Source organism: Furipterus horrens, unplaced genomic scaffold (genome assembly GCF_987537825.1).
Source record: "Furipterus horrens unplaced genomic scaffold, mFurHor1.1.pri manual_scaffold_1, whole genome shotgun sequence".
NCBI classification, from domain to species: Eukaryota; Metazoa; Chordata; class Mammalia; order Chiroptera; family Furipteridae; genus Furipterus; species Furipterus horrens.
The window spans coordinates 171,602,527-171,623,521 of NW_028327171.1; the positions used below are offsets into that span (position 1 = coordinate 171,602,527).

At 39.5% G+C, this 20,995-nt stretch overlaps 1 protein-coding gene across 4 annotated transcripts in view; it reads left to right on the forward strand.

Moving 5' to 3' along the window:
• The first annotated feature begins 2,279 nt into the window (after nt 1–2,279).
• Nucleotides 2,280–20,995, forward strand: part of AGPS (alkylglycerone phosphate synthase) — a 175,072-nt gene continuing 156,356 nt past the window's right edge. For all 4 annotated transcript variants that reach the window (XM_090281055.1, XM_090281048.1, XM_090281064.1 and 1 more), the window contains exon 1: nt 2,280–2,638. In XM_090281055.1, the coding sequence (XP_090137181.1) occupies nt 2,307–2,638 (332 nt within the window). In that variant the 5' untranslated portion in view covers nt 2,280–2,306. The remainder of the gene's footprint in view (nt 2,639–20,995) is intronic.

A 20,995-nucleotide genomic window follows, 5' to 3' on the forward strand; every position in this document is an offset into this window, starting at 1 on the left:
TTTTATAATAAAATGTGTGAAATTGCAAGAATTCCTTGATTCATGGATCGCTCATTAGCTCTGAAGATGAGTAATAAAAACCAGTGCAGTAAAAAAAATTAGTGCATACTTTAGGAGTTAAATCTATGCTGCTTAGGCTTTTTGTGCTTCATATTAGAAGAGTGAAATGTCATAAATGAAAATAAAGGTTACTCCATTTAAAATTCCATGCCATTGGTTCACCCCTTGTTTCTGTGCAAGTGGTCAGCTCTTCATAGGGATCCAGGTTATCAAGGGCTAAGTGTTCCCAGGACTCAGAAGGAGCAGGTTTGTTGAGGCCCTCATGAATGTGATATTCACTGAGGTTTTGCTTTTTGTGGGGATCATAAGCCTCTTAAAGGACCATGCTTCAAGTGAAACATTTGTTCCTCTTAAGTATCATGAAATAAATTTCAGTGCATTCTTCTTTGGAATTGCTCTTGCAAGAAGAAGAGGCAGGAAACCCTTCACCCAAGTAAGTTGCATCATACTTATTCCACCCAATGACATCACAGTTTTTTCCCACATATATACTTTAATTCCTAATTAGCCTGATTATACCACAGAGGAGAGGCAATGCCTTAAATACTTCTGCATCTCATAGCACAAAGTAATGAATTAGGTACATAATAGTCTTAAATAAATGCTTTTACTGCCTTTATGTTTTTCACCACTGTATACATATTTGAAATACAAATTGGTAGTTTTTCCACTGGTACATAATTTTGGTTTACATCAAGCTTTTCATCACCCAGGTTTCTGTTATTCTGTTGATATCTGCAAAATTTATAAATCCGCCTCCTGGGAATTGGCAGGAAGCTTGTCCATATCTCAATTTGAACAAGACTGAGGAAGTCAGTTAACTACATTAATATTCAAAGCATGCCAGTGGTGTTATATTGAGCTCTCTGGGAGTTGAGCAAAAGTGAACAGACCTGTTTCAAAAGACTGTGTATTGCTCATATTGCATTTTGGCAAGAAATTTACTAATATTACATGATTGCAAGCGAAGATGCTAGCTGGCATTTTAACGTTGTTCTAGTAACATCTGGAAAGGGTGTGAGAACCTTGATGGCTACAGTTGCTGAACTCTTGAACTTGAGGGGCCTTTCTCCTTAGAGCACTCAGCAATTTACTTGTCTTACTGTCCATTTTCTTCAGTCCAATGATTTCCTCTAGAAAGAGTACAATGGTTAGAAAGAGCAGCTAAACAGGAGCTGGGCTCGTTGATTCCAGAGCTAGGCCAGATATTTAATGCTTTTTCTCTTAAGATCTAAAGATCTGGCATACAAATCAAGCCGTCCCATTACCTGATTTTTTTCAGTACTTAGGAATTCTATTGTATTAGTCATATAACTCCTCAAAGGTCTTAACTTTTTCACAAGAGGCAGTGTTAGAAAGGTGGTTATTCAGAAAGGAGGGACTTCATTGGGCTTGGAATCCTTATAGCAACACTTCCCCTTACTATTCCCAAAACATCTTTGAATTGCGCATTATGCAAAAAAGGAACTCGACTTTCTGATGTTTCCTTCTGCAACCTAATCCACTGCTGAAAACAGTATGGAGCACTGTCCTAAGAGGTCATCCTAATTTCACCAAGTGCCACTCTCCAGAAATGAAGTCAACTTGTATATAAACAAGAAGTCTTGAGAGCAGTGTTGAGTAAATTGATCAGTAGCTTCAACTCAGCTTTAGCATTTGTTAGCCACATGATTGACTTTTGCTAGTTAGTGTCTCTTAGCCACATGATTGACTTTTGCGAGTTAGTGTCTCTGTGATGCAGTTTTTTCATCTGTAAAATGCGGATTACCTCCTTGAGACCTGGTCTTAAGCACAGTGGGAGGCACTAAGTAGGCAATGAGAAAGTGATAGCTATAATGGGCGACGAATCAGTTTTGAGTCACTTTAGTGACTGCTGGGATTTGGGGCAGAAGTGAGGCAGTATGAGCTTCTTCAGATAAAGGATGCAGTTGGTTCTGCCCGGTCTAGCAGCACCGCCCACACTTCTTGCAGCAAGGCTACTCCAGAGGTACAGGACACACTGAAGACACGACATAGGGTACTAGGGCAAGTTGGGGGCATTTGTGGTTTGGGTCCTGGCCCAGACCAGCAGGAGCAGGGCCAGTACCGGGGAAGCTCAAACTCACCTGCTTGCCAGGTGCGCGCAATCGGAGGCGTGACAGCAGAGGCGGGCTGCCGGGTTGGGCGGGGGCTGAGGATGTAAAGCTCCAGGCGCAAGGCGCCAGCCGCCCAGTCGCCGCGGTGGCTGCCGGGATACGCCGCAGCGAATGGTCGCGCCGGGCGCCGCTCTGAGTGACCTTTCACCCGCGCCCAGCGGTCCCGGACCGCTGTACACGGCGGAAGCCATGGCGGAGGCGGCGGCTGGAGCCGGCGATTCGAGCGCGAGCGCAGGTTCCGGCTCTGCAGCGGACCTGGATCGGGACCCGGAGCGGGACCGTGCAGGGCGGAGGCTGCGGGTTCTCTCGGGCCATCTGCTGGGCCGGCCCCAGGAGGGTCTGAGTACCAATGAGTGCAAAGCGGGTCGAGCCGCGTCTCCTGCCACGGCGGCGCCCACGGCCACTCCCGCCGCCCAGGAGTCGGGCACCATCCCCAAGAAGCGGTGAGTAGCGGCACGGTGGAGCGAGCTGCCAGCGAGGTACCAGGCCGCGCCCTGCAGGAGGGAACAGGGGAAGTGATAAGGGAGGTGACGGGTGGGTGGAAGGCATCCCTGTCTCTGGAAGTACCTATCCGTTTCTTTCAAGAGAGCGTGGACGAGACCCTGGACCCTGTCAGGAAGGGGGCGGGATGGAATGGTGGATTTGGGTCACTATTTGAGAGCAACAGACCTGAAGAACTCTTATTGGGGGAGCCTTTAAGGGAACCCTTTTTCTTGGCTTTTTAATGCCAGAAATTCATTCTCTATCTTGAATAAATACACGGGGCTGGGGGGGGGGGTCGGGGCAGGATCTTGGAATGGATAGAAGGGGGTTCGCTTTTGATCCTTCGAGGAGATTTAAGTTTGTACTAGATGATGGGTCTCTTGTAACTTCCTCGAAGGAGAAGTGGAAGAAGACACTGACTGGTTTCTTTGGGGTAGGTGTCCTCCTGCTTAGGGGCAGGGCCTTCGACTTCGAGGGAGAGAACCGAGAGGTGGGAAAGAAGCAATAAACTTCAGATACTAGTGAGTGATTTTAGGGTGTGGTGGCAGCTACCGACCTATTTGTAAACAGAAGCTGAAAGATCTTGACTTAAGACTTTTTGGAGAATTCTTAAGCTTTGATGGAAGCTGCTAGGAGAAGCTGTTTTCTGAGATGTGGCTTTGTCAGTATGTATAAACTTTGAGAGTAAAAAAAAAACTTTGCTAATGTTTAAATGCTTTCGGTGTGCCAGAGATTGTGTTAAATCTATTATTTCTTTTATTCCTCTCTCCAAACAATGAGGTAGGTGAGGTTCCCTTCCATTTTACAGGTGAAGAAATGAAAAAGATTTACATGGCTGCTGCAGGCTTGGCAGATATACTGTGTGGCAGGTTAGAATTAGCACATCAGTTTAACTTTAGGGTCAAGTTTTTAAGCTGTGCTGCTTCTCATGAATTCATTAATTCAGCATTCATTGAGTCCTTCCTCTACTACATACTCATTGTACTAGGAATACAGAGATTTAAAAATGCAGTGTTTACTCTTAAGGAACTAATAGCCTTAGTAAAATAAAGTTATAATACAGTGTGATACGAAACTAGCTGGTAACCATAGCAAATGGTCACTTAACCCAGTTTTGGGTATGTACTTGTTAGGGCAAAAGCTTTTCAGAATACTGATTGTCTAAGTCGTCGTCGGCAGCCGTCCGTCTCGAGAGACGATGGTGTAGCTTCTTAAGAGTCTATCTGCACCGCCGAGAATGGCTGTGCAGTCCGACTCGGGAGTGACATGGTATCTGTCTCCTCCCGTGTTGAATCGACATCTTGTGATGACGCTGAAGCTACAGAGCCTGGGCAGGGTAATATGGAGGGTCTGCTGTTGCCCATGCAGCAGACCCTGATTGTCTAAGTAAATCTTGAAGTTTGTGTTGGAAGCAGCCTGCCAAAGGAGAAAAGTGTTCTTGGCAGAAAAAGTGCATTCACAGATAAAGCCGTGAGACAAGTTAGGGAATTGCTGGGAGTAAAGTGTGACAGAAAGAGGTGAGAATGACAGTGATGAGGGCTGGGGAGACCAATGTTGTTTGCAGAATTTTATATAAGGTAAAACATTACATTTACCTTTTGGAAAGGCCACATTGGAGACTGAATTGAAGAAGGTTAAGCACATGGGAAAATAGACCTGAGTTTGAATTTTCACTGCACAATTCCAGCTGCATGACTTAGGCAAGTCACTTAACCCTCTCAGAGCTTCTTTCTATTCCCCCATCTGTGAAAATGAGGACTGTAATTTCTTCTTGGCATTGTTGTTGTGAGAATTGAAAAATATAGAGTAAGTACTTAGTGCAATGCTGGTTACATAACCCATCGGCAAATGGTAGATGCAGTTTTCATTGAGGCCAGAGACAGGGAGACCAATTAGAAGACTGTTATCCCAATGAGAAATGCTGTGATTGGGAATAGGCAACCTATCTGAAAAAAATAATAGGAGGTGAAATTTCCATAACTTGGTTACTGAAAGGTGGAGAATGGAGACATCAAGGATCATATCTTGGCCTCTGCCTTCACTTGGTATTATATTAGCTGTCATAAGATTTAAAACTTAAGTTCTCTAAACAACTTCATGTACATTTATGTCTATTCATGTGTATGCAACTGTGTGTGATTGTACATTTATGTGCAGGTTTACACTCTTAGAACTAAGTAGGTAGGTCAGGTGTATTCCTTATGGTTGGATTTAGGGGCCTTGGTCGACAGTATTTGGAGAAAAATAGTAAGTCTTGTAAGGCACTTTGGGATAATGGATGAGGCTTGCATGGCTGAAGGTGATTGGCCTGGTGTCGGCTGGGTGGCTGTTCCATTGTTTAAAGGCACAGCTGTAACCCATTGATGGCATAGATTACAAAGGTTAGGAAGCTCTGTCTGGTCTCTGGTTCAGTGTTAGGTGTGTAGTTAGTTTTAAAATCTAGTTATATACAGCTGTTTTGAAGTTTGAATCAGAATATGAGAGGGTCAGGGTAAGCTTTCTGGAGATGATTTTAAAATATGGGTGATAGTGTGGCAGGTTGGATGGTGAGGTGAAAGAAATAGCATATAGTAAAGCAAGGGGGCATAAAAGTATATACTATATTTAGGTAACTAAGCAATTCAAGTCCTAGCTGGTTTGGCTCAGTGGATTGAGTGTCGGCCTGCGAGCTAAGTGTCGCTGGTTCGATTTTCCAGTCAGGGCACATCAGAGAAGGAAAACTCTGACTCCAAAAAAAAAAAAACCTCCGCTGCCTTGCAGCATACCTCTTCAGGGGAAAGGCTAAGGGAGTAAACCCCGACAGAAAATCCGGAGCCGGAGTCCCTAAGGCGGTTTGATGTTGTAGTCAACACCGGCAACTCCTGCGGCGCACCTGAAGCCAAGCTGTATTGACTCCGTCTTTCCCTTGGACCCTTCAGCTGCGAAGAGAGGGGGGGTCTGCTGCATGGGCAACAGCAGACCCTTCATATCACCTTGCCCAGGCTCTGTAGCTTCAGCTTCACTGGAGAGGACACTCCAGCGTCATCGCAAGATGTCAATTCAACACGGGAGGAGACAGATACCGTGTCACTCCCGAGTCGGACTGCACAGCCATTCTCGGCGGTGCAGATAGACTCTTAAGAAGCTACACCATCGTCTCTCGAGACGGACGGCTGCCGACGGACAACGGAAGCAATTCAACATAGGTAGAGGTGGGAGTGAAGTAAAAAGAGAAGGACCCTTGCACGTGATGGAGGCCTCTGGCCTGTAGATCATCGTTTATTCATTCACTCATTTATGCATGTATGTTTGAATGCTTACTATGCAACATTTAGCAGTGAACACAATCTGCCCTTATGGACTTATATTTCAATTGGAGTGGAGATCATGAACAAACAAGTTATATAGTACTATATGTCAGATAATATTAAATGTAATGAGGAAAAATGAAGTAGCTGAAGGGAGTATGTGATGGAGAACCTTTGAAGGAATTGAACTGGAAAGGAACATGATCAGATTGGGTTTGAGAGAAGTCACTCCTGTTATGAATTGATTGGAGAAAAATGAGGATGAACAAAGGAAGATCAGTTAGGGTAGCCTGTGTTGCAGAACAAATGAGAAATAATGAAGGATTAAACTAAGATGATAGCAATGGGAATAGAGAGGAAAGGATGGATTTGGGTTTTGGAAGTTAGTGCATTAAGTGATACTTAAAATTATGTGACTAAATGCCAAGGGAGGTGTGCGGGGGTGGGGGGGTGGGGGGGTGGAGATAGTGAAAACAGGAAACGGATTGCAGAGTGCTAAAGAATGTGGACACTTAAGAGACTTCAGAGGGCTGACTGGCTAAAACCTGTTGCACTTGTAACACATTTTCCTATGAGTTGATTCTAATTATTTCCGTTCAGGAACACATATTCTCATTATTTGAAGGTACTGAGCAGAGTTTTGAGGGTGATGATTTACTTTGGACCCTCTGTTGTTCCTTAAGTGCATATTATTCCATAAACTGTTTCTTTTTGACCTTTCTTCAGAATGCAGTTTTAGATTCTTAAAAATCATAGTAAATGTCAGTTAAGTATATGACATGTTACGAAAAAGAGAAAAAAAAATCTTTGTTGACATCCGTCGAATTTCTGAACAGCTTAAAGTCTTTGCAGTATTCAACTGTTATTTCTGAATTTACAGGATTTCAGCTTAAAATCATGTCTCAAGTTATTACCCAGTTACACATTTTAAACTTGTTACACGTCAGTCTTTCTTACAGACCAGATTCTCTTAAATGTAAGTATATAAAAAATCAATTTTTACTTAGCTTTCTAAAACAAAAATTAGCATTGGACTTTGATTCTTTTCAGCATTTTTATATTTCATTCTAGTTTTTTCTGTGGTTGAAATACGCTTACTCATTAAAGGCTGTTACCATTCTAGGTAACTGTGCTTACTTTGGCAAGGGAGTTTTGCTTCTTAGTTAAGATTTGGAGCTCTAGGTGTCATCCTATCCCTCACTAAGAAAACTTCTATATTGCATGTAATATTTGGCCTTGCCAGCATATCTGAAGTTACCAGAGGTTTCAGCCGTAATGATGACCAAATTGTTGCCAGCAACTTCACTGGGACTCTCCAAATTCTATTTATAGTTGCCATGTTGGGACTTTATACCATCAAGTAGGGAATGTTCAGGCATCCTAGGTCCTGTAAAAAAACAATACAAATTATTTAATTTGTTATATTCAATTTGCAACTCCCACTCAGTTTGATAATGTGGTTGGATTTTGCCTTGCTTCTAAAGATATTTAAGCTTTACCAGAAATCCAGCATCAGGAATATTAAAATGACACCCACTTGAATTCTATTCTACCGTCAACTCAAATTTTATAAATCAGAGGTGTCCGCTAGAACTTTGTGTGGTGATGGAAGTGGTTTGTAATCTGTGCAGTCCAATATGGTAGCCATAAACACATGTGGCCATTAAGCACTTGAAATATGGCTAGTGTGACAGAGGAGCTGAATTTTAAGTTTTATTTAATTTTAATTAAAATTTAAATAGCCATATGTGGCTAGTGATACCGTGTTGGACAGCACCGCTATAGATGGAAACCTAACTCATTACTCTTTTTGGTTCCCAAATGAAGTTACTTTTCTGGGTTTCTTATTTCTCTGGAAGAGCTTTGCTTATTTGACACCAGGCTTCAGGGTCTATTGTTTTGGGGATTTATTATTTTATTTTTTGAGAATTGCAGGAGGAGGCATTTGGTTATTGCCTGCTACCTCTTCCCTGTGGTTTCTTGTATTATGAATAGTAACTCTAAAATCATACTGTTAAGTATGCCATGTAATATCTAGGCCTGGAGCCTTTAATTCATTTAAAACAGCTAGATGCTCTTTTGCCATTACCCCACCTGTTTGAAACTTCATCTACCCAAATTCGTTGGCAACTTATTCAGAGTTTTCTATGTGCTAAGCATTAGGGAGGATTAGCATATTAATTTTTGCTTTCTGGGACTTATAGGCCTACCAAAGAAGACTGATGTGTCTTCTACTGCTGCAAGGCGCTAGGTGCTATAACAGGTATGGGAAGGGAATGATGACTGGCACAGCAATGAAAGAGTAACTTAATTTCAAAAAAACAGATTACAAGGGATGGGAGAGTATCATGCTGTGTCAAGATGTTATGCAAAAATTCTTAAATCTGAGGGTAAAAACATTTGGATGAAAATAAAATCAGAAGAATTGGGGTAGAAGAATATGGACAGTATGATAAAGTATAAAGTTGATATCCAGTTGGCTGTAGTAGTGATGGGAACCTTCAGCTATCTGGATAGCTTTCTGAAGTCTTATTCTGATAGCAGCAGAATATCTGGCAGTTACTTTACAACTATAAAAAAAATGGAAGGGTAAATAATTTATTATGAAATGTTATACATTTTTGTTGCAGTAGAAAATAATAGATAAAATGAAGACCAATATCCAAGCCAATTAAAAGATATCCACAATAGCATCTTGGCCTTTTTCAGATACCATGTGTGTGTATAAAGTCATGCTGTAATGATATCTTTAAACCACTTTTCACTCACTATCTTGTGTGTAACTTGCCATGTCAAGAAATATTAATGTGATACCATCTTCAGTGACTAAACAAATATTGTACAGTGATCCCTCACTTATTGTGGGTATTACTTTCTAGACTCCCCCCCATGATAGGTGAAAATCGCGAAGTAGGAAACTTACATTTCTTTTAGTATTTACTGTACAGTACCGCAAAATCCCACGATACAGTGAGGCCGCGATAAATGAACCGCGATATAGAGAGGGACTACTATATTGTATATAGGTACTACAGATTTAACCAGGACCGTATTATATTTGTTTCCAGTTTTTTTCTATAATAAAGGTTGTTATGATAAGCTTTTTATAATTAAATCCTTAAAAATTTCCCTAAGGCGCATTTTAAAAAAGTTTTAATGAGTCAAAGAGTATTGTAATATATCCTTCATTTCTCTCAGTGGACACAGGTAAAAAAGGACAACGCTTGTTTGGAATTAACTCTGACCAAGAATAAACAATTGGAAATGATCAGAATCCTAGGAAAAAGATTGCCATAATGTTTGAGCAGATTCATATCTTATAATTTAAGAAAGCAGATTTCTAGAAATTCAGATAAAAGGAAATCTTATGCTTTGGCCTGAGTTGCTAAGGGGAAACCAAAACATGAATAGAGAGAGACTGGGAAACAGTGTTTAATCCTGCGTGATGAGGAGAGCTGAGGCAACTAGTTTAGATGCTATCAGTACAAAATGTACACTCTGCATTTATTTTGATGGCTCGTACTTCCTGTTTTGGGCAAATCCCTCTATATGAGGTGGTGCACTTTAAGGATTGTAGTGTCTGCAGTTTTCTTTTTCCCTAACATACTATTTTGAAAAAAATTTAAACATATCTCACAGTTGAATATTATAATAAATACTTATGTACCAACCACCTAAATTCTATCACTAACATTTTATTATGCTTATCACATATCTACCCATTAATCTGTCCTATTCTCCATCCAATATAAGTCCATCTGATTTTTAAAATTTATTGATTTATTTAATTTTTTATTAGAGAGAGGAAGTGGGGGGGGAGAGATATCTATCTGCTGTTTCACCCATCTGTGCATTCACTGGCTGCCCCTACCCCCGACCTGTGCCCTGACCGGGGATCAAAACCTCAAGCTTGGCACATCCGACAGTGCTCCAACCAACTGAGCTACATGGCCATCTCATTTTTGATGAATTTTAAAGAAAATCATTAGCTTCATTTTTGAAGTAAAATCTCCTATATTAGTTTTCAACACTTTGGGGGGAACTTTTAAGTTAATATTTCTAACTCTTCAATCTTCATTTCCACGTTTTTGAGTTTTGGACATTTGTATCTGAATGTCTTGGTGTTTTCACATCTTGGTGTTTTCACAAAGTGGTAATCTCTTTTTGAAATAAAATTTTAAAAGGCTATATATATATTTTTAAAGATTTTATTTATTTTTAGAGAGTGGGGCAGGGAAGGAAAAAGGGAGAGAAATATCAATGTGTGGTTGCCTCTCCTACGCCCCCAACTGGAGACTTGGCTTGCAGCCCAGGCATGTGCCCTGACTGGGAATTGAACCTGCCACCTTTTGGTTCAGTCTATATTTTTGAAGTAAAAGTTTCTACTTTTCTCATATATTGGGCTTGATGTTTCAAATAGTATTTTGTCTGCTTTGTCTTCACAAAGTATTTGTACCTTCACAACATAACTATGAGACTGCTAGCCTGATTTTGGTTTTATTTCCTAATTGTTACCTGCTATTTGCCATTATTTTCAGAAAGTATGTTCTAGTTTATTATGCTTGCCTTCAGATTTTATACCAGTGGTAACCATTTTTAAAAGGATTTCTTCTTTTTTTAGTATGTGCATTAATTAGGACTCTCGGTTACAAATATTAATTAATTTGAACTAGGTTAAAGCAGAAAAGAAGAATTTAATGTAAGAGCACAGGGGCACCAAAGAGCCTAAGGGCAGGAGTGGAGCTTGGCCTCCAGATGGAATTAGAACAAAGAACCAGAAAACTTACTAGGTTTCTTGCTAGCATCACTTCTTGCTAGAATCTGCTACTTGTTTCCCTATGCAGATCAAGCTTTTCTGTTTTTCTTTCCAAATGGTCAAATATAGCCACCTCCCTCTTCCAGGATATTCATCTAGTAGCAGAGAATTATTGAACCCCATTGACCCCAGTAGCTGGGTCACATGTCTACATTGCTCTAATCAGCTGTGCCTGGAAAGAAGTGGTGATCTTAGTACAAAAATTTCTCAGGCAGCTAAATTAGCTGAACTAACTTTGATTATCATCCATTGAAAGGTGTCACAACCAGATCATCTGCTCATCTTTTTTGACGATTCCTTCTTCAGAATCTTGCTGCATGAATTACCATCTTGAGTCATCAATCTTTTTTTTTCTTTATTGACTTTTCCTGCTTTTTAAAAGCATGTGCATGTAAGTTTTTTAAAATTTACCATTATCATTTAATCCCTTTATACCTCCTTTGCCCCAAGCAATCACCACACTGTTGTCCATCTTCATGAGTCCTTTTTCCTTTTTGCTCAATCTCTCCACTCTCTAATTGCCCCCTTCCACCAACCTAATTGTCAAGTCTACTCTCCATCTTTGAGTCTGTCCCCATTTTCCTTGTTAGTTTAGTTTGTTCATTAGATTCCACATGTGACTGAAATCATATGGCATTTGTCTTTGACTGGCTTATTTCACTTAGCATAATGATCTCCAGTTTCATCTGTATGCTTGCAAAGGGTAAATTTTTCTTCTTTTTTATGGCCAAGTAGTATTCCATTGTTCAAATGTCCCATAGTTTTTTTATCCACTCATCTGCTGATGGACATGGGGCTGTTTCCATATCTTGGCGATTGTAAATAATGCTGCAGTGAGCATAGGGGGTATTTATGGTTTTTTGAATTAGTGGTTTGGATCCCTTCAGATACATTCCCAGAAATGAGATCACTGGATCAAAAGGCAGATCTATTTTAATATTTTGAGGAAACTCCATACTGCTTTCCACAGTGGCTACACCAATCTGCATTCCTTCCAACAGTGCACTAGGGTTCCCGTTTCTTCACATCCTCACCAGCACTTGTTGTTTGTTGATGTGTTGATGATAGCCATTCTGACAGATGTGAGATAATATTTCATTGTGGTTTTAATTTCCATTTCTGTAATGATTAGCCATGTTGATCATCTCTTCGTATGTTTATTGGCCATCTGTATGTCCTCTTCGGAGAAGCGTCTGTTCAGGTCCTGTGCCCATTTTTAAATTGGGTTCTTTGGTTTTTTTGGTGTTGAGTTTTGTAAGTTCTTTTAAGTTCTTTATAAATTGTGGATATTAGCCCTTTATCAAGTATATCAGCAATTATGTTCTCCCATTCAGTGGGTTGTATTTTTTAAAAATATTTCATAGAGAGGGGAAGGGAGGGATAAAAAAAGGGAGAGAAACATCAATGTGTGGTTGCCTCTCGCACGCCCTGAACTGGGGACCTGTCTTGCAACATAGGCATGTGCCCTGACTGGGAATTGAACTGACTGCCCTTTGGTTCGCAGGCTGGTGCTCAATCCACTGAGCCACACCAGCCAGGGTTGTCTTTTTATTTTGCTGATGATTTCCTTTGCTGTGCAAAAACTTTAGTTTGATGTACTTCTACTTGTTTATTTTTTCCTTTGTTTCCGATAAAAAAAATTGCTATGAGCGATGTCCAAGATTTTGCTACTTATATTTTTTTCTACAATTTTTATGGTTTTTGGTCTAACATTTAAGTCTCTGATCCATTTTGAATTTATTCTTGTATGTGTGTAAGAACATGGTCTAATTTCATTTTTCTGCACTCATATGTCCAATTTTCCCAACACTATTTATGGAATCAGTTATTTAGCCCACTGTATGAGCTTGCTTCCTCTGTTGAATATTAATTGACTATAAGGGTGTGGGTTTATTTCTGGATCTCTATTCTGGTCCATTGATCTATGTGTCTTTTTATGCTGGTACCATGCTGTTTTGATTACTATGGCCTTATAGTATAATTCGATATCAGGCATTGTGATTCCTCCAACTTTGTTTTTCTTTCTCAGGATCTCTGTTGCTCTCTGGGGCATTTTGTGGTTCCATACAAAATTTTGAAATATTTTTTCTAGTTCTATGAAATACATCATTGGAGTCTTGATAGGAATTACACTGAATTTATAGATTGCATTGGGTAGTATGGACATTTTTAATGATGTTAATTCTTCCTATTCATGAACACAGTATGTGCTTCCACTATTTGTATTTTCTTCAGTTTCTTTCTTCAATGTCTTATAATTTTCCGTGTACAGGTCTTTTACATCCTTGGTTAGGTTTATTCCTAGGTATTTAATTCTTTTTGAAGCAATTGTGAATGGGATTGTTTTCTTAATTTCCCTTTCTGTTAGTTCGTTATTGGCATATAAAATGCAACTGATTTCTGGATACTAATTTTGTATCCTGATACTTTGCTGAATTCATTTACCAGTTCTAGTAGTGTGTTGGTGAAATCTTTGGGGTTGTCTGTGTACAGTATCATGTCATATGCAAATAATGACAATTTTACTTCTTCCTTTCCAATTTGGATGCCTTTTATTCTTCTTCTTCACTGATCGCTGTGACTACGGCTTCTAGTACTATGTTGAATAAGATCTTGTTCCTGATTTTAGGGGAATGCTTGTAGTTTTTGCCCATTGAGTGTGATGCTGGCAGTGGATTTGTCATATATGGCCTTTATTATGTTTAGGTATGTTCCCTCTATTCCCACCTTGCTGAGAGTTTTTATCATAAATGTGTGCTGGATTTTATCAAAAGCTTTTTCTGCATCTATTGATATGATCATGTGGTTTTAATCCTTCATTTTGTTTATGTGGTGAATCACATTTATTGATTTTTGAATGTCCTAACCTTGCATTTTTGGAATAAATCCCACTTGTTCCTGGTATATGCTCTTTCTGATGCATTGCTGTGTTGGGTTTGCTAATATTTTGTTGAGGATTTTATCGTCTATGTTCACCAGGGATATTGGCCTGTAACTTTCTTTCTTTGTAGTGTCTTTATCTGGTTTTGGAATTAGGATAATGCTGGCCTTGTATAATAAGTTTGGGAACCTCCCCTTGTCTTGAATTTTATGAAATAGTTTGAGAAGGGAAGGTGTTAGTTCTTCTTGGAATGTTTGATAAAATTCACCTGTGAAGCCATCTGGTCCAGGGTGTTTGTTTTTGGGGAGTTTTTGGATTACTGCTACAATTTTAGTATGTATCAATCTGTCTGTTTAGATTCTCTGATTCTTCCTGATTCAGTTTTGGAAGGTTGTTTGTTTCTAGGAATTTATCTGTTTCGTCCAGGTTGTCCAGTTTGTTCATAGTATTTTCCTACAATCCTTTGTATTTCTTTGGTGTTAGTTGTTATTTCTCCTCTTTCATGTCTCATTTTATTTATTTATGTTCTTTCTCTTTTTTTCTTAAGGAGTCTGGTTAAAGGTTTGTCAGTCTTGTTTATCTTTTCAGAAAACTAGCTCTTGGATTCATCGATCTTGTGTATCAATTTTTTAGACTCAATTTCATTTTTTTTTTGCTTTGATTTTTATTATTTCCTTACCTCTACTCACTTTGGGCTTTGTTTTTGTTCTTTTTCAAGTTCCTTTAAGTGTGAAATTAGATAGTTTATTTGAACTCTTTCTTGTTTTTAGGGATACAACTGTAATGCTATGAGTCTCCCTCTTAGGATTGCTTTCCTGGTCTCTCACAGATTTCAGATTGTGTGTTCTCATTTTCTTTTATTTCAAGGTATATTTTTATTCCTTGATGTCATTGACACATTCATTGTTTAATAATATGTTACTACCTTCCATGTCTTTGTGTGTCTTTCTGTGTTCTTGTGATTGAGTTCTTGTTTTATAGCATTGTGGTCAGAGAAGATGCATGTTATGATTTCAAGTCTTCTTAAATTTATTGAGAATTGTTTTGTGTCCTAGGATGTGATTTATCCTAGAAAACATTCCATGTGCACTTGAAAAGTATGTATTTTCTGCTGCTTTGGGATGAAATGCTCTGAAGATATCATTTAAATCCATTTGACCTTTTGTGTGGTTTAAGGCTGCTCTCTTGTTGATTTTCTGTCTGGAAGATCTATCCATTGAAGTCAGTGGGTGTTAAAATCCCCAACTATGACTGTATTTCTGTTGATTTCTCCCTTTATGTCCATTAAGGTTTGCTTCGCATATTTAGGTACTCCTATGTCGGGTGCATAAATGTTTGCTAGGGCTATATCCTCTAGTTGGATTGTTCCTTTTATTATTACGTAGTGTCCTTCTTTGTCTCTTACTATAGCCTTGGTTTTAAAGTCTATCTTGTCGGGTATAAGTACTGCTACCCTAGCTTGCTTTTTCCTTTCCATTTGCATGAAATATCTTCTTCCATCCCTTTACTTTTAGTCTGTCTGTATCTTTGATCTAAGATGGGTCTCTTGGAGACATAATATTATATGGGTCTTGTTTTCTTACCCATTTAGCTGCCTGATATGTTTCTTGGTTGGAGCATTTAAGCCATTTACATTTAAGGTGATTATAGGTACATATTTAGTGCCATTTTATTGTTAGGCAGTTTTCATCTTTTTTTTCTTCTTCAAACAAGTGCTTTAACATTTGTTGCAGTACTGGTTTGGTGTTAACAAACTCCTTTAGTTTTTTCTTGTTTGGGAAGCTTCTTATTTTTCCTTCGATTTTAAATGATAGCCTTACTGGGTAAAGTAGCCTTGGTTGTAGGTCCTTGCTTTTCATCCCCTTGAGTATTTCACGCCACTCCCTTCTGGTCTGTAAAGTTTCTGTTGGGTAATCAGATGCCAGTCTTAATTGGTGCTCCCTTGTAGGGATAACTACCTGCTTTTCTCTTGAGGCTTTTAGGATTCTCTCCTCATCTTTAGGCCTTTTCATTTTCATTATGATGTGTCTCTGTGTAGACCTCTTTGGGTCCAACTTGTTTGGGGCTCTTTGAGCTTCTGGGACTTGGGTGACTTTTTTCCTTTTTCAGATTAAGGAATATTTCTGTCATTATTTCTTCAAATAGGTTCTTAATTTCTTGCTTGCTCTCTTCTCCTGGTAGTTCCATGATGTGAATGTTATTACTCTTCATGTTGGCCAAAATGTTTCTTACTCCCCTCATTTTTAAAAAAAATTCTTTTTTCCTTTTGCTGCTCTACCTGGGTGTTTTTTTCAGCCTTGTCTTCCAAAGCACTGATTCTGTCCTCTGCTTCATCTAATCTGCTGTTTATTCCTTCCAGTGTATTATTTATTTCAGGTATTTCATTCTTTGTTTCTGACTGGTCCTTTTTTATGGTTTCTGTGTCTTTTTCATGCTGTTCAGTATCTTTATAATCATTACTCTAAACTGTGTGATAAATTGCTTGCTTCCATTTCATCTAGTTCTTCTGGAGAATTTATGTATTCTTTTGTTTAGGATATGTTTCTTTGTTTTCCCATTTTGGCTGCTTCTTTGTAGTTTCTGCCTTAGTTTAAAACTAATCAGCCATCAAACTGATCAATTGTTAATCTAATCAAGCTGTTATCAGCATCCAGGCTGAAGAACCACAAGGTGGGGTAGGGTAATTCCTGTGGGCGGGGCTTTTGCTTCCTGTCGGTCTAAGGCCGTTCAGAGAGGAGTGCTCTGCCTGAGAAAGATGGCTCCTGCAGTATGGGCAGTGACCCAGCACAGGGAACCTGGTGGCTGTTCCTTCAGTTCTTTCCTCAGAGCTACCAACTCCAGATTCTCCTCAGCAATCTGTAGTCCACTCTGCCTTTCTTTTGCCAAAGCCCAGGGTAAATGGCTGCAAACAAAATTTTGTGTGTTGGCCCTTTAAGGGACTCTCTGCATTTCCAGCTCTCTCTTCCCGGCAGACAGAAACTCTGATGATTTTCACACCTGGGTGTTTCTGGGTTCCTTTTCAGTTCTGGTGCTGTAGGCTGGGTAGCCCAGCTGGGGAGGTTAGACTCCACACTTCTTAGGGGGAACTCTCAGGCTGTTGAAATATCCTTCTGGAACTTCAGCTGCTGCTCTTGGGAGCCCAGCCAGCCCTCTCATGCCTTTTCCACACTTCCTACCAGTCTCATTGTGGTGAAGTGATTTCTTCTGTCTCTCTGTGGTTATAGGGCTTCTTTCCAGCTAGTGTTCAGTTGGTTTTTCAGGGTGAGTTCTCTACACTAAAGTTATAATTCCTGATTGGTCCTAGGAAGAGGTTAGTGTAGCTTCAACTTACTCCTCTGCCATCTTGGATCTCCATATAAGTTGCTGAAATTTTCTTCCCATATCAATCACTTTTTGGAATAGCCCTCTTAAAAACCATTAATAACCTAATTATAAAATTCTTAGTCATCCTCTTAACCAATTCCCAGTGCCTGGTGGATAGTCTTACCTCTTTCCTTAACTCCCATGCTATTGAACTGTCTTGGTTTTCTTTCTACTCTTGCTACCTTTCTGGTCATGCCTTTGCTGACTTTCTTCCTTCTGCTTCCTAAATTTACGAATCCTTAAAATTCACTTTGAGTCCTTTCTTTGTATTTTCTTCTTAATAATCTCATCTATTTAGACTGTATTAGCTTTTACCACTATTGGGGGAATTTTTAAGTTAGTATTTCTAACTCAATCTCCATTTTCACATTTTTAATTATTGGGATTTTCCATCTGAATGTCTTGCTGGTTTCTCCAACCTAGCATGCATGTATAAGGCCATTATTTTATCCTTCACTTCAAGTATTCCACTATTTCTGTTTTCTTCCACCATTTCTTAGACAGTCAAGCCCAACATCTCACTTACAAGGCCTTGCTGAGCTCCAATTCCTCTCCCTTATCCAGTCTGTTGACAAATCAGATAGATTTTCTCTTAGGTGGGATTCTCAAGGTATTTGTTTTTTTCTTACATAGGCACCAACCTAGATGAAATTTTAATAGTCTCCTGTCTATTCTTGTCTCCCTTTCTTTATTTTCTCCCCTTTAAATGATTCTTCATTGTATTACTAGATCAATCTCTGTTCAGAGAAAGTTTCAGGACACGCTGCCTGCTGATGCTGTGCTACATTCTAAAATTTCAAAATTGACTAACAGTCCAATAGAGATAAGTGGACATATAGAATATAAGTGGTAAATGGTATAATCAGTGTATACAGAAGGAGCCATAATTTTTTTTTTTTTCCTGAGGATGATTGGAAAGACTTTATAGGAAAAGTAACTTTCGAACTGGTTCTTGATGGTTAAATAGGAGTTCTCTAGCCAGAGAAGGGCATTTTAGATAGGGGCTATATAGCAAGTGTAAAAACAGGCAGACATAAAAGGGCATGTATGTATAAAGAATTGTGATAACTTTTATCAAGGCTGGAAGAACAGCTGTTAGGAAAGGTAAAAATATAGTTTGGAGCCAGATTGCAAAGGAGATTGTATGCTATGTTAAAGAATTGGGATTTTATCCACATTGGAGGGCAGCAAAAATTTTAATGCAGTTACTGTTAGATTTTTACTTTTGGTGGGAGCATGGAACATGGAAAATACTGTTATGATCCTGTTGCTCCCTGTTGGTTACTGAAGTAATAAAGCTCAATACCTTTAATTTGGCATTCAGGCTCTGCGCTTTTTTCCAGATTTTCTTGTATATGCTCTATGCTTCAGCAGATTTGGGCTGTTTACTAGCATGGGAAAATTCGTATGCTTTTCTGTTCATGCTTGATTATTGAATTTATACCATCTTCAAAAACATTATGAAGTTCAGATGAAGTTCCAAAAATTCATGTGGAACCACATAAGACCCTAAATAGCCACAGAAATCTTGAGAAAGGAACCAAGTTGGCAGTATCATGTTACCTGATAACAGTCTCTACTACAAGGCCATAGTAATCAAAACAGTATAGTACTGGCATAAGAACAGATACATAGATCAATGGAATAGAATAGAGAGCCCCCAAATAAACCCATGCCTATGTGGGCAGTTAATATTTGACAAAGGAGTCAAGAACATAATGGGGTAATGACAATCTGTCTAATAAGTGGTTTGGGAAAACTGGACAGATACATGCCAGAAAAGTGATACCAGACTATTTTCCTACACCATACACAAGAGTAAACTCAAAATAGATTAAAGACTAAAATATAAGACTTGAAACTATAAAATTCCTGCAAGAAGACATAGCCAGTAAAATCTCTGACCTTCTCTCAGCAAATTTTTTTCTTATATATCTTCTTGGGCAAGGAACACAAAAGAAAAAAAATAAATGGGTCTATATCAAACGAAAAAGTTTTTGCACAATAAAGGAAACCATCAACAAAATGAAAAGACAGTATATTCAATAGGAGAAGATATTTACCAATGGTACGTCTAATAAGGGGTTAATATCCAAAATTTATGAAGAAGATATACAAATTTAGGACTTCTGGTTAAGATGGAGGCGTAGGTAGACACGCTGCATCTTCCTCACAACCAAGAAGGAATTTACAACCACTTGAAAACTGAGATAAAAGAAAAAGAAACCAGAAGAAGCAGAAAATTGAACTACATGGAAGTTCAACAAAGAAATAAGGAAGAAATACTCAGCCAGACAGGTAGGAGGCGTGGAGCCAGGGTGGAGAGAGCACAGTGTGGTGTGGTGCAGTGTGGTGTGGTGGGTGTGTGCAGAGGCAGCCGTGGCAGTGGTGGTTGGTGGTAGCTGGTGGCTGTGGCATTGGCAGCAGCATAGGGGCTATATCCATGGCGAAAAGCGTAGTCATACATTTTAAAGCTGGGAAGTGATTCCAACCCCAGGCCAGACTGTGCAGCTCACAGTTCCAGCACCAAGGAAAATAGAACCACATTAATTGTGACTATGAAAACCAGTGGGGTTTGGGGAGGAGGAAGAAACTGCCTGTCTCTCAATGGAGTTAGATAGTTTAGTACAGAAAGTGGGAGAAGTGCCTGAAAAAGTGGCGAGGGTGGGGAAAGTGGCATTGTTGTCTCTCAGACCTGTCTCCCACATACAGTACCACAATGTGGTGAAGTGAGTCGCCCTGCACTGACGAATACCTAAGGCTCCACCCCATATAATGTAACAGGTGCGATAGCTCTACCTAATTCACAAAGGCAAACACAGAAAGCTGTCAAGATGAGGAGACAGAGAAGTATGGCCCAAAAGGAGGGTGCAGATCAAGATTTCAATGGGAGAACTGAGTGACAAGGAGATAGCCAACCTAACAGATGCACAGTTCAAAACACTGGTGATAACAATGCTTACAGACTTGACAGACAAGGTAAAGTAAGACAGGGAAGAAGTGAAGGCTATACTAAGTGAAATGAATGAAAATCCACACAAAACTAGTGGTGAAGGGAAGGAAATCAGGTTTCAAATCAATGAATTGGAACATAAGGAAGAAATAAATAGCCAGTACAGAAGGAAACAAGAATTGAAAAACGGAGGAGAGGCTTCGGAACCTCTGGGACAACTTTCAACTTGCCAAGATGCAAATCATAGGGATGCCAAAAGGAGAAGAGGAAAAGCAAGATATTGAAAACTTATGTGAAAAATAATTAAAGAAACTTCCCAAATTTGTGCTCCCTGGACTTGTATGTCTGTTTCCTTCGCCAGAGTCCCAAACAAAGGAGACCCAAAGAGGACCACACCAAGACACGTCATAATTAAAATGCTAAAGGTTAAAGATAAAGAGAATCTTAAAAGCAGCAAGAGGAAAGAAGAGAGCCACCTACAAAGAGGTACCTGTAAGACTATCAGCTGATTTCTCAGAAAATACATTGTAGGCAAGAAAGGACTAGCTAGAAATATTCAAAGTGATGAAAAGCAAGGCCCTACAACCAAGACTACTCTATCCAGCAAGTTATGATTTAGAACAGAAGGCCAGATAAAGTGCTTCCCAGATAAGGTGAAGCTAAAGGAGTGCATCATCACCAAGCCATTATTATATGAAATGCTAAGGGGACTTATTTAAGGAAAAGAAGATCAAAACTATGAACATTAAAATGACAGCTGTGTCACGACAATCAACAACTGAATCTAAAAAACAAACAAAAAAAGACTAAGCAGACACCCAGAGTGGGAACAGAATCATAGGAATGGAAAGCATGTGGAGGGGTGTCATTGGGGAGGGAGCACGGGGAGAAGGGGAGAAATGGTTCAGGGATTAAGAAACATAGCAAAAGGGTGCAGAATAGACAGGGGGATGTTAAGAATAGTACAGGAAAGGGTAAAGTCAAAGAACTTATGTGCAGGACCCATGGACATGAACT